Raw genomic sequence first — 14,508 nt, forward strand, 5'->3', positions numbered from 1 at the left:
CGCTTTTACAAGTGTCCCCTAGGCAATGTATGAACTCATAAGCAATCACATGTCTCAAATTGAAGCTTCATTTTTATATCTTTTGATTCTTGACACATTTGTTGTATTTAACAATGGCAGTCTCATTTTGTTTTAATGTGTTATTGTAGAATCATCCCGGAGGTTTTTATTGGGAAGATGAGTTGATGCAAAATTTGCCAGAAGCGGTACATGATGACGATGCTGTGGGTTTACGTGAAGATGGTAGCGCGTCGGGCATGCCGTGGACCGTCGGGGGCATAATGCGATGTTGTGGTATTACAGGGGTTTGCGTCTTGTGTTTCTTAGGGATACTGTTCTTGTTGGTTGTCATGTTTGCCTAAAGTGGTTTGGTTTGTATTGTGGGTGGTATGTGAAACCATTGTTTATTATGCATCTTTGTTGCTTCTATCGGACTCAGTTTATTGTATAATATATGTCGGATATTTCTAGATATTGCTTCTTGAACTGTTTTAATTTCAGTACCGTTCGTGAACTATAATGGAGCTATGCATTTGACTGGCTGCCAAGCTTTGGTGGAATTGACCAGCATTTTTTTTTTTTTTTGGTCCATAGATTTATGTATGTTTTTTTCTTTCTTTATTTTACATTACTATATGTGCAAATTTGCCTTAGATTTATCTTATTTATGTTTGTTTAAGTTAGATGACATTAACTTTGGTTTTTAAAAATGATATTTTAATAAACTTAATTTATAGTAAAAATAGAAGAGAAAGATGTGTTCTTCTTCTTGGTTTTGAAGAAGTCATAACACCAAGAGGGACGTAAGTCACATTTTTAAACGGAAAAATGTGGTCTTTTTTTTTATATTGAAAAAAGCAATGTAATTAAAATTAAAAGCAAAAATAGTTAGGGGCAAAATGGGAAACCAAGAGGGACGTGGGTTGCAAGTTTATTATTAAATTAATTTTTTTTTTTAATTCATTTTAATTAAGTATGGAATTTTCCTTTTAATAGTTATTTTTTAATTATTATATTTATTTCCATCATAATTTCACACTACTTTTCATAACACCAATCATTATACACAACTTTTCATACTTCCAATCATTTCTAATCATTTCCTACCATTAAAAAACAATACTTTTCAATCTACAAAATTCAACACCCAAACACAATTTCAAAAAAAACTCTAAACACTATTTGCCTAGAAATTCGTAAAGAGAATAACAATTCAATTCTAATTCTCAAAATTCAATACCCAAACGCACCAGAAATCTTTTCCATTAATTGAAACCCCTCATCTCCTACAGCGATCGAATATACTAGAACAACAGAGAAATGACCACCGTGGAAGGAAGGACATCGCCGGTTTTCATTTAACTACGTACTTATATTAACACAGGAAAACAGGAAAACCCTTTGATTCTTTGAACTGATTCTCTACCTGATGGCATAGACATGCACTGAAGCTTGAGTGGGAAGAACACAATTAATCAACAAAACCTATTGGAAGAGAATGGCACCAGTTGAAAATAATTAAGCTAAAAAAGAGCTAAATAAGTCCTGCCAAATCATTAAAATGAAAAGACAACTTTCACCCAAGCATTTCTTTCAACACTTGGCAGGCTCTGAATACAAAATACACATGTTTTATTTTAATAAAACAACCAATGTGTGGCAGCACTAAAAGCTGATGGTGCCCTTCAACGATACAAGGACAATCAGACATTCCTCGATGCCGATGGCTGGGAACCAGTTTGAAGAAGCCTGTCATGGTACTCTTCGAAGCAAATCTGGAAGCCTCTCTCACGCACATTCACCTTCCACTTTTCAAACGCCTCCAAGACCTGCAGAATTGTCGTCCCATCTTTACTGATTACCTTTGAATCATCGGTCATGATCAACATAGCCCATCTACTATCATTCTTGAAGGAACCTGCTAACTTTTGAATTTCCTTGTCAAGACCCAGCTCTTTGAGGTCTTTTGACGTTCTTCCAACGAAAGAAAATTTGATGAGAATGTTGACTTCCTGTATGAGCTGATCCTCAACCACAACATTTTCCATCTGGGAAAATTGTTCAATCCATTGCTTGTCCTTGCCTCCATAGAGGAAAGTATATTCTTCGATCTGATTGCACAAGATATATATGTCTAATTAACCTCAAATTTTATTTGAAGGTGTATTATGAATTTTGCCTAAAACTGCATGCATGACAGCATGAGTGCATAGATGTGTATATACATGTATGTGCAAAGGATATGTACATGTATTCATTTAGAGTTGTAAAAAAGACTATACATCGTAAGGTCCAGGTGTTCTCATGTAAATCGATTCCAATACCACTTGACATTTAGGCGGAGGGAAGTCATTTATTCCCAATCGCTGAATCAAGTATAGTGCATCTTTGTTTTCCACGTCTCCTTGTGGGTTCATCAACAAGACAATAGACCCATTGTCGTAGCGGTGGTCCTCAATCAACTTGAGGCCTGCTACTGCTGAAAAGGATTGCACTATATACCACGGCATCTTGATCTTAGACTTTAAGATCTTAAACTTCCTTAGCGAGTTACCGGTCCACTGCTCCACAATGGGGATCCATACAATTTTGTATTGGTCCCCATTCTTTTTTCCATCATAAATTGACATCAATTTCAATATATCATTCTCGTCTATGGTCAGGCCTGAAATGAATAATAGAAGATTCTTCTCTTTCAGCACGTCGATGCTAACCTGTTTGTGCAAGACAATTGTAAAAAATCAAGTAAATTGTCCAATAAATTATTCTTAATATATATTCTGTTTTATAGCAAGTGTAAATGATGAAGTTGTGACTGTAGTCTAGTAAATGATGAAGGAAACATTACATACATACAGGGCCAACGTACCTCACGGCTTATCAGGCCAGCCTGTTCGGAATCTTTTGAATCTGTGTTGGAAAGTTCAGCCTTGTTGAGAAAATTATCATTCTCAAAGCCCAAATGAGCCCATGAACGAGCTTTAGGCCCGGTCGGTCCAGAGAATAAGAAAATTGATAATTAATAGGACATAGTGTCCTAACATTAGGTTTGATTAGGGTTCTCTTAGATGTTAAAGTTTAGCCGAGTTACGTGGGCATTTAACATACATATGGTTCTATTGTCATTTCCATATGTTTTGGACATTCAAAGATTGAGATGTTGCACACCCAAAGTCGGATATCTGCATATTGATCAAATACATATTGGCATTGAGGAATCCTTTTAGTTCTTCTACTTTTGTTTTGCTACGTAAACTCTCTTGATCAAAATATTAACTATTAAACGAGTTTACTTATTTTGGATGATGATTCATGTTGAAGAAGTGAAAAGGGCAGGAGGGAGGCATAAAATAAATGATCTTATCATAAATAGAGAGGTGGCAGGGAGTATTATCTTCACCATAGATAGAATAGAATAGAATAGAATAGAATGATGAAGAAGATACGCGCGAGTAGCTTAGACTAACTATTTCCTAAACATTTGTAAGTGGCCGGTTGGGATTAAGCTGTATTCATGAGTTGAGTAAAATAAACTAGCTAGTATTAATTAGGACCCTTTTAGTTGACTTGGAATCTTTTAATCGGTAGAATTAATTTGTAAGTTTTACTGTATAAATGTTTGGCTATCTAGAGTATGTTTGTTTAAACTTTTCAAAAACTTTTATTTTATCCCAAAAAAAAAAAACCACATTTTTCTTAAAACATTTAAGAAATGATTCACTTTTCTAAACGCATAAGTCATAACACTTTACAAATAGCAAAATGCAACACATTTTTTAAAAAACTTCGCACAACGTCTTGTGGAAATATTTTGAAAAAACATGTGCTTATTTTTTCAATCAAGTGTGCAGACTAACTTATTACTTACAAAAAAAAAAAAAAAAAAAAAAAAAAATTAGAGAGAGGTGGATGCACAACTACCCCAACAGAGGAAAGGGGTGGCCTAGCAGCAGCATCTATCTTGGTAGGTGTTGGGGTGGCTGCGTGGGCAGTACTCCAATAGAATAGAGGTGGCCGTGTGAACACTGCTCTCCTCAGCAGAGGCTGGTTGCAGCCACTTTTATACTCTGTTTGTTTCGACGTAAAATTATTTTCGTCCTAAAATAATTTTGATGAAATCATTTTTAGAAAAAATGATTTCCTCAAAAATATTTTTCGGTGTTTAGTTTGCACGAAAAAAATTACGAAATGCAAAAATTAGAGTTTGGCAAATGTCGTCGGAATCCGGCAACGTTTGGTCGCCGTTGTCAGATTCCGGCGAGAAAGATTGACCGGATCCGGCCGAAATCTTCCTGATCTGGCCGGATCAGGTCATATCCGGCCAGATCCTGGCCGTTTTGGCCATATCCTGCCAGAGCCGGTCGGACTCCGGCCATTTTGGCAAGATCCAGCAGGCTTGGCCGGAATCCAGCAATATTCCAACCGGAATTTGGTTCGCCGGTGTCCGGATTCCGGCGTCGGCAGGATAGCGGCGACCGGATGTTGTCGGACTCCGACGCCGACTGGATTCCGACGACCGACAATTGCTAAATTCTGATGATCGGATATGAAATGTGCTTGTAAGGACGAAGAGTTTAATTTCGGAAAACGATTTACGGTTTTAAAAACCGTAAATCGTTTTCCGAAAATTAAAGAAGCTTTTAATGATTTTCGTTGACCATTATTTTCGCCCCTACCAAACACTGTAAAATGCCGAAATCATTTTACACTGAAATAAACGGAGCATTAGTCTCTCTCTCTCTGTTATGTTAATTTTTTTTTTTGTAAGTAAGAACACAATCTCACACCTGAAAAAATTATCAAACTAAGCATGTTTAGTGTTTTTTTTTTTTTTAAAAACACTGAATAACTTTTCAAAAAGTTTATCAAACAATTTTCTTAAATGGACCCTCATAAAACACTTTCCAAATGTGGACTCCAACAAAAACGTTTCTCACCTTTCCATAACATTAAAAACTTTTTTTTGAATCAAAACACCAAAAAAAAAACACTTTTCAGAACAGTACTTAACGAACATACACTAGTTTCTTGAACTATCGAAACTGTTTGTTTGCTTGACTACCAATATCTTGTAGTTCATGAAGCATTATATAGTACGTCGTTGTATGGAACTCAATGGTGAAGTCTTCTTGGAACAGGCCACAAGTTGGAGCCTTGACGAAGCTATTTAGCTATTCTATGTGTGTAATCAAAATGAGCAAGTGGTTACATCTTCACACTCTCCTCCGGCAGAAGATACGGATTATTTGGCTTATCAAAATACTGGTTATGTTCGGAAATTTTCTTAACATATTATTATCAGTTTTTAAAATTCTACTTTATTGGTTTATGTTTTGACATTCACTTTTGTATATTGCCCAAGTAATTTGGAAAGGGACACGGTAAATGAAAATGTTAGACAAAATGATGGAGATGAAGTGCACCTTCCTTTGCCTTTTATAAGGGAGGCTCTTTATAAAGACGTTCTCTCATATTTGTTGAATGATGATGCAATGTTGTATGGGTATGTTTTCTTTTTGAACAACTATTAATGAAGACATGCTCTCATACTTTTTGAAATTTGTCTATTAGAATCTGACTTAAGCATCAAAGTGAGACATCATCAGCGCACGTCAAAAGGCGAAACGTCACCAAACCGTAAACTGTACCAACAATTTGGCGCCGTCTGTGGGAACATTATATCGTTTCTTACACACAAAAATATCCACAATGGTGACTATATGATCAGAAGACAATAGGAGAGTCAAAATCGTCCAAGATGAGGGAACAACCTTGAAGCAACAATAACCCTCATGAACGAGCGAATTGCTCAGATGACAAAAAACATGGAAGATCTAGCTGACAAGAATGCTACCTTGCTAGCCCAAATCCCAGAACAATCTCATATGACAACAATTGTCCGCGATGCAAATATCCAGGGAGAAAAAGATGTGCGTGGTAGCCACACTTCTAGGCGACGAGAAGAGGATGAAAATCCCAATCCCAACCGAGAGGGATCTGGTGACCAGGAGGATCACCGAGAAGCTCATCCCAAGACGGCTCGCCCCTGGAAGGAAAAGAAAGAAAAGCTCAGGGATGTAATCAGCAAATTGGAAAAAAGATGAGATCTATTGTCTGAGGAGATCTAGCGGCGAGATAAAGGCAAGACTTCCTTGGTGAAGAATCTCTTGCAGAAAACAGCCTCACCGTTTACCGACCAAGTGGCTGATTTTCAGCCCCTTGAAAAGTTCAAGGTCCCTAATATTGCAATTTATACCAAACTTGAAGATCCGATTGGGCATTTGGATAATTTCCGAGCTCATCTAGATCTCCACAGGATTCCAGATGAAGTAGCATGTCGGGCCTTTCCTCTCACTCTATCAGGCAATGCCCGGGATTTGTTCAGGAAGCTTCCCCTGAAGTCTATCAATGACTTTGACGCTCTCAGTAAGACCTTCCCAACTCAATATCTGGCAGGAAGAATACGAAGGAAGCCCGCAAGATCCTTGAAACGAGGCCCCAATGAATCATTGAAGGACTACATCGTGAGGTTCAATTAAGAGAAGCTTGCTACAGAGAGTGCAACAGAGGAGTTCATCTTTGTAGCCCTGTTCCATGGCATCAGGAAAGATGGGCCCTTGATGGTAGAAGTGGCTCAGAGACTACCACAATCACTTCAGGAGTTTATGGACAAAGCTGAAGAGTTCATCAACCAAAAGGAGACACTTCGGGCCATCTTGGGACCTGATCCATCTCAAATATCAACTTTCGAGATGCCCAAGAAGAAAAAGAAGGTCAACCGGGAAGAGAGTTCCACCGACTTTAAACCAACCAAAAGGTTTAAAGATTACAACTTCACTCCTCTCAATGCCTCGATCACTGAGGTCCTCATGAAGGTGAAGAAGGATCCCGCATACGAAAAGCTAGCAACCTAGTGTAGATTAGAACCAAGACCATAGGCACTGAAAGACAAGGACTCGGGAGAGGACTCATGAAAGGATCAGGGAACGCACATCCCAAGAAGATAGCCGAGATAGGTGTGAGAGGAGTAGAAGTCGAGTACGACATGGACATCAAGACAATCTTCCTAAAATCAAAACTATAGCTGGAGGATTTGGCGGAGGATGAGAGTCTATCTCGGCTTGACAAGCCTATGCAAGGCAGATGAAGGAGTTCGAGATATATTTTGTACAAAAATCTCCTAAGTCAAGAAGATGTGAAACCCTAGTCATAGGGTTCTCATATGAAGACTATGCGAGATTGTCACTCCCTCATACCGATACATTAGTTGTCACATTGGCTATTGCCAACCACAAAATTTATCGGATCCTAATAGACAATGGAAGCTCGGCAAATATATTGTACCAGCCTGTGACGTCTCACATCGCCTGGGAATGAGGATGTGCTTATATGTATAAATGCACCCTTTATGACACAACGCGTTTTAAAGCCGTGATGGCAATGAACCTATCAGAACTCCGCAGTTAAGCGAGCCACTGCGAGAGCAATCCCATGATGGGTGACCTCCTGGGAAGTCTGATATGGGGAGCCAAAAGCGGACAGTATTGTGTCATTGGGGGTGGATCGTTACAAATGGTATCAGAGCCATTGCCCAGCCTGAGATGGTGGGAGCGTGCACAAGCCCAATGAGGGATGCCAGCGGGGACGCTGGGTCCAAAGATGGGGTGATTATGACGTCTCACATCGCCTGGGAATGAGGATGTGCTTATATGTATAAATGCATCATTTATGACACAACGCGTTTTAAAGCTGATGTGTTTTAAAATAAGTACTCGCAAGTGCACGAATCGTTATGCAATATAGCGTATTGCAAGTGCGAGGTCGATCCCACAGGGAATTGTGTTGCGAAAATTAATCTCTATTCAAACTAATCCTATTTTAACCTAGTTCCAAATTTAGGGGTTTTTGATAAAAGAAAACATGAACAAAAATAATGAAGATAAAGGGGTCTAGGGTTTTGGAATCCACACTCACCAAATCACAATAACCTAATCTCATGCTCATCACACATATTTTGAGGTTGTCACATACAAATCTTAGGTATGCTCTACATTGCTTCAAAAATCATTTAGATCATTCAATGATTTCGTTCATAGCACAAATCACAAAGAGTACCAATTGAAATCCAAACATCCAATGTATCATTCAATCACAATGGATATCTTCATTCGAACCGATAAAACAATGTATTAGTCAAACGACACACAATGAATGTCCAATGTTTTGATAGATGAAAAACCAAGCAACCGATTTAATGAAACTTATTCCACATCATCACTTGTATCCGGAAACCACAAGAGATATCAAAACATCATTTCAAGAAAATCGAAGTAGAACAATGAGAAATCAAACCCATAAACTCAAATAGCATGAACAAGCAAGAAACTCGGTTTCTCTTCAATGGTGAGGTTTCATCCTCAACCCCAAACGAAAATATTAGCTACACATGATAAAATAACTACAACTTAAAACATTAAAAGCATAAAAATCAAAGAGTTGCAAAAGGAAAGAAATAAGCTACAAGAAGAAGAGAAGCAAGAAGTTATGTACAAAGAGGCTCATGCCTCTTCTCCCTCCTTGATTTTCAGCCTTGGTCTCCTTTTATAGCCAAATGGTTTGTGTGGATGGGTGAGTGGGTGTTATTTTATGTATGAGTGGAGAGATGAGTGATGAGTGTTTTATGGAATGAGTGGTGAGTGTTTTATGGAATGATGTTGAGTGGAAAAAAAGGTGATTAAGTGGCTGAGAATGTGGAGAAAAACGTGTATTGGCTCTAGCTTTGGGGAGACAAGGGATGAAGCAAAAGAAAAATAATAAGAGAGATGGTTCCGGATTTTCGGGATGATCCGACGACTGAAATTCAAACAGCCATATCTTTTTCCACGCATCTCCAAATTGGCTGAAACTTGTTGCGTTTGAAAGCTGACATCTTGAAATTCAATTTAGACCTAAGAAACTCCCAAAACGGATATATTTTGGTCCTGTTATGATCAGTCTAAATGTACTGGTCTGCTGCATCCGAATTTCCTTGTATTTTGCTTGAATTGTATCATTTCTCTCTTATTGTCCTACAAAATATAAAAACACTAAAACTAACCAAAGCATTAGAAAATAACAAAGCTAAAGGTTTAACTAATGTAAATTAAGGGGTCCAAATACACAATACTTGGTACTCATCAAAAGCCGTGATGGCAATGAACCTATCAGAACTCCGCAGTTAAGCGAGCCGCTGCGAGAGCAATCCCAGGATGGGTGACCTCCTGGGAAGTCTGATATGGGGAGCCAAAAGCGGACAATATTGTGTCATTAGGGGTGGATCGTTACACAGCCAGCTTTCAAACATATGAAGATCGAACGGGAGAAGATTGCCCTCGCCAGATACTGCCTTGTGAGTTTTTCAGGAAAACAAGTGCTACAGGTTGGCTCCATTGAACTCCTGGTCACTGCAGGAACATTCCTGAGATAGAGAACGGTGATGGTGAGGTTCCTAGTGGTAGACATACCCTTCGGCTTACAACGCCATAATTGGAAGAACAACGCTGAATGGGCTGAAAACCTCACTGGAGCATGAAGTTTTTGACTGAAGAAGGAGTCGGGGTAGAGAAGGGAGATCAAAGGGTAGCCTGACAGGGCTACAACATGACCCTCAAAAGTCTCCCCGAAGAAACGAGTCTCAGGGAGAAAACCGAGAAGGACAGGAAATAGCAACCACAGTTGGGGGAGCTGGTCGAAGATCTTGAAGAATTTGATATCAGAGATCCAAAAAAAGAAAATACGAGTAGGATCACAACTCCCCCAACAAACAAAAGAGAAGTTGGTGGCATTCTTCCGTTGCAACAATGATGTATTTGTATGGAGCCATGAAGATATGCCGGGGATAGACCCCTCGGTAATAGTCCACAGGCTGAATGTGGACTCGAGCCATAGACTAGTGAAGCAACGAAGAAGAAGTTTCATCCCAGAACGAAACCAAGCCAACACTAAAGAGGTGAAGAAATTGCTACATGCCAGATTCATAAAAGAAGTGGACTATCCCGAGTGGTTAGCCAATGTTGTGCTAGTGAAGAAGTCCAACGTCAAATGGAGGATGTGTGTAGACTTTGCCGATTTGAACAAGGCATGCTTTGCTACCTCGGATGGATCTCTTAGTAGACTCAACATCCGGACATGAACTCATCAGCTTCATGGATGCTTTCTTGGGATACAACTAGATACACATGAACGAGGCAGATTAGGAGAAAACATCCTTCATCACCGATTGGGGATTGTATTGCTACAATATGATGTTGTTCGGCTTAAAGAATGTCGGAGCCACATATCAAAGGTTAGTAAACAAAATGTTCCAAGATCAAATAGGAAGAAATGTAAAAGTTTATGTTGATGATATGTTCATGAAAAGCATACAAGCAACCGACCATGTAGCAGATTTAAGAGAGACATTCAACACATTGAGACGATACAAAATGAAGTTGAATCCGGCTAAGTGTGCTTTCGGTGTCTTGTCTAGGAAGTTCTTGGGATTCATGGTATCACAGAGAGGCATAGTGGCCAATCTCAAGAAGGTGAAAACGGTTCTAGAGATGCAATCGCCCAGGACAATTAAGCAGCTGCAACAACTAATTGGGAGGATAGATGCTCTAAACCGATTTATCTCCCAGTCTACTGATAAGTGTCTCACTTTATTTAAAATCTTGAGAAAGACATTCACTTGGAGCGAAGAATGTGAAGAATCATTCAACAAATTGAAGGAATATTTGATGAACTCGCAACTCTTGAGCCGACCAACCGAGGGGGAGATACTCTACTTTTATTTGGTTGTATCTCCCTCGGCTGTAAGCTTGGTACTGATAAAAAATGGCTCAGGGGTTTAGAAGCCGGTTTACTTCACTAGCAAAGCATTTCATGGAGTTGAGGAAAGGTATCCCCGAATAAAAAAATTGGCATTCACCCCAATCGTCTCGGCTCAGAGGTTGAGGCCATATTTTCAAGCTCATACCATACAGGTGCTAACCGAGTACCCCATGAAAAAGGTATTGTAGAAGCCAGACCACTCAGGAAGACTTCTGAATTGGGCAATTGAGCTCAAGTAGTTTGACATCGAATTTCATTCACAAACAACAATCAAAGGTTAGACCGCAGCTGACTTTCAAGTAGAATTTTGCAATGTTCCCAAGAGTGAAGAACTTCCCAAAGAGGATACTTGGGTGGTTTATGTAGATGGATCCTCGGCAAACAAGAGAAGCGGTGTCGGCATCACCCTTACTAGCTCGGAATGGGAAGAATTTCAATATGACATCAAGCTAGATTTCATCACCATGAATAATGAGGTAGAGTAAGAAGCTATCCTTGCTGGACTATCCATAGCTCGGAAAATGGGTGCTGCAAATGTGGAAGTTCGAAGTGATTCCCAAGTAGTGGTGGGCCACATCAAGTGAGAATTTGAAGCTCAAGAGGATAAAATGATCAAACACCTCGACAAGATACATGAATGTCAATCTTACTTTGACAGGGTAGTACTGACGAAGATTCTCAAACAGGACAACATCCAAGCTGATACATTATCCCGATTGGGATCCAAAACAGACCAGAAAATTGAAGCATCGGCACAGGAAGTGATAATCATAGCCAAGCCCTCAATCGCTACAAGACAAGATATGATGCAAGTAGATGAAGCAATGCACGACCCCGAATGGGCTACGGATGTCATTCATTACTTGAAGAGCGAATTGTTGCCCGAAGATAAAGCGCAATCCCAGAAAGTTAAACTTCAATCAGCACAGTACATGATAATCGGAGGAGCATTGTATCGAGGAGGGTATACATTGCCTATATTCTGAAAGAGACACATTAATGAGTATGCGGGAATCACTCTCGGGGTTGGATGTTAGCACACAAAGCAATACGAGCCAGTTATTACTGGCCTACAATGATTAAAGACTCGATCGAGCTGGTAAAGCGTTGTGACAAGTGCCAGAGATTTGTCAATCATGAAAAATCTCTCAGAATAGCTAAGTTCCATCTCTTCACCATGGCCATTCGCAAAGAGGGGCGTTGATATTGTCGGGCCGATGCCCCCCGGAAAAAGGAATCAGAAAATTCCTAGTGGTTGATGTGGATTACTTCACCAAATGGACGGAAGCAGAAGCACTTGCCACTATCACTACTGAGAATATAACGAGTTTCCTGTGAAAATCAGTCGTGTGCCGGTACAAAATATCTCATGTGTTCATTACCGACAATGGAAAACAGTTTGACTGTAGACCGCTCCAAAAGTGGTGTGCTGAGTTTCACATTCGGAATTACTACTAAACTTTGATACATCCTCAAGCAAATGGGCAGGTTGAAGCAACTAACAAGAACTTATTAAGAACTTTGAAGAAGAAGCTTAGCCAAAAGAAAGGCGCTTGGGTGGAATTCGTCTGGCAAGTGTTATGGTCATAGCGAACGACGACTCGAACCCTAATCGGAGAACACGAGAAAAATGCATACAGAATGTCCATATCTAGTTAGCCCCAGGAACGTATTTCTCAGGACTACTACGAGGCGATATGGATGAAGTATGCTGAAATACTTATCCAGGATTTATCGCAAATAATTACATGAAGATCTTATTCGTATTCCCTAGAGAGTTTCAGAAGGATTCTATCCCAGATTTTTCGGGATGATCTTATCCCACAAGATATGGGATAAGAAGACTATTCAGATTCGGCTAAAGGGTAGTCCTATTTGAGCTAGAATCCCCAAGAGATAAGGCCTAATCCCACGTAGTTTGGGATAAAATTTATATTTGAACTATAATTAGATTACTCCCAACTGTATCGGAACTACCTACTTATAAATAGGCTACTACCCCATGTATCAAAACTCTCTAATCTCTCTGATATTCACACGCTCTCATATTCCCTAAAATTTGTCTATTAGAATTTGGTATAGGCATCAGAGTAAGACCTCGTCGGCACACCCGACAAGCTCTTTATTGTTTTGTAGGTTATGGAGATAGCGTATCAAAAGGCGACATGTCACCAAACTAAAAATTGTACGTACCAACAAGCCCTAAACCTCTTGTTCGACTATTTTTCATTGGCCCAAAATTTTTTTGGATTTGGACTCGATCTTGATTGTTATGGTCCAAAAATGATATTGCTTTGATCGACGCTTCATTTGAATATTATTTATTTGCATAAATCCTAAAAGATATAGTTTTAACCATATATGAGCTACAATTTTATGTGGTGCTAAAGTGTGACGTCCCACATCGCCTGAGTAGGAGGATGAAGATGTGCTTATATGTATATTCGCATCATTCTTAAAACAACGCATTTTAAAGCTGTGATGGTCATAAACTTATCAGAACTCCGTAGTTAAGTGTGTTTCTGTGAGAATAGTACCGGAATGAGTGACCTTCTGAAAAGTCTAGTTCGAGAAAGCAAAAAGAAAACAATATTGTGTCATTGGGGTGTGTTGTTAAAAAAGTAAGAACAATAAAAAATAAAAAATAAAAATCTTAAAAAAGAGTTTGTGTTTTCATTTGTAGAGCTAACCTGTTCGTTGGTGGAACCGTCAATAAGAGGGTGCATAGCATCCCTGGCGAAAATCTCCTTCAATTTTCTTCTTGCGATCATTTCCTCTACAATGAGCAAGGATCTTTTGGTCAGCGTTGTTGCCCATTTTAATTAAATCACGATATTGCATGTGCAACAGATTCAATGGAGCTGCTTCATTATGTGGCTAACCTGTTGTATGTATCCTTGAGTGTAGGTCGGAGAAGATGGACCGGATTTTTTTGATCATGGGTGATAGATCCTGTGTCTTGTCCCTGAAAGAAGGCTGCCATGGTCATTTTCAATAGATTAAAATAACAACATTATTTATCAAATAATCTATTTTGACACTCCGAGTGGACACCAATTGAATTGGCCAGCAAGCAAATGCATTACAAGAAGCCTTATAATTGTGGCATATGACTAATATTTTCTAGGCAAAGGATTTGAGCATATATTGTACATGTCAAGGTCAAGAACTTACTCGCCGCTTCTGAGACAACACATATGAGTTGTGCAAGTTACAATAATCCAGTAGACACCCACCAAGATATGATCACCTGCTACATCCGACAATAGTGCTGGTTCATCCTTTGTAACCTTCTTAACCTTCTTTTCTTTTGGACAAAATAAAAAATTTAAATTAGGATATAATTTTTTTTTTTTATTAACCAAAGTTAAAAAAGAAAAGAATAGTGCTATAAGACATTCTACTATCTCATTATAATCAGACTTTTGTATCCACGTGGTAAATGTCGCGGTGAGATGAAAGTGTCGGAGAAACTTTTATAATTCATCTCACTACAACATGTGTCACGTGGGCCTTATAGCATCAGAATTCTCTCTAGTTGATTTTCAATCGAAGAAGAGCTGATCCTTTATATTTAAGAGTATATTTATAATTTTACACCATGTGAAATTACAAATATATCCTTAAATATAAAAGACTACCTCCTCTCCAATTCCT

At 39.0% G+C, this 14,508-nt stretch overlaps 1 protein-coding gene across 1 annotated transcript; it reads right to left on the minus strand.

Annotated features, from left to right (window-relative positions):
• Positions 1 to 1,488: 1,488 nt before the first annotated feature.
• Positions 1,489 to 14,150, minus strand: LOC133882382 (protein SIEVE ELEMENT OCCLUSION B-like). The gene is made up of 4 exons (XM_062321535.1): positions 14,026 to 14,150; positions 13,542 to 13,816; positions 2,283 to 2,714; positions 1,489 to 2,111 (listed from the first exon to the last, which is right to left on the minus strand). The coding sequence occupies exons 2-4, from the start codon at positions 13,620 to 13,622 to the stop codon at positions 1,704 to 1,706; spliced, it is 921 nt and encodes a 306-aa protein (XP_062177519.1). The 5' UTR covers positions 13,623 to 13,816; positions 14,026 to 14,150; the 3' UTR covers positions 1,489 to 1,703.
• Between the last annotated feature and the right edge of the window lie 358 nt (positions 14,151 to 14,508).

Source organism: Alnus glutinosa, chromosome 11, assembly GCF_958979055.1.
Source record: "Alnus glutinosa chromosome 11, dhAlnGlut1.1, whole genome shotgun sequence".
NCBI lineage: Eukaryota > Viridiplantae > Streptophyta > Magnoliopsida > Fagales > Betulaceae > Alnus > Alnus glutinosa.

What these genes read in the sequence shown, in the direction of transcription:
- LOC133882382 (XM_062321535.1), bottom strand. Translation starts at nt 13,622, where the DNA reads ATGATCGCAAGAAGAAAATTGAAGGAGATTTTCGCCAGGGATGCTATG. An exon ending in ACGGTTCCACCAACGAACAG is followed by an intron (nt 2,715 to 13,541) that starts GTTAGCTCTACA and finishes TTGCACAAACAG; the next exon opens with GTTAGCATCGACGTGCTGAA. An exon ending in GAACACCTGGACCTTACGAT is followed by an intron (nt 2,112 to 2,282) that starts GTATAGTCTTTT and finishes TTGTGCAATCAG; the next exon opens with ATCGAAGAATATACTTTCCT.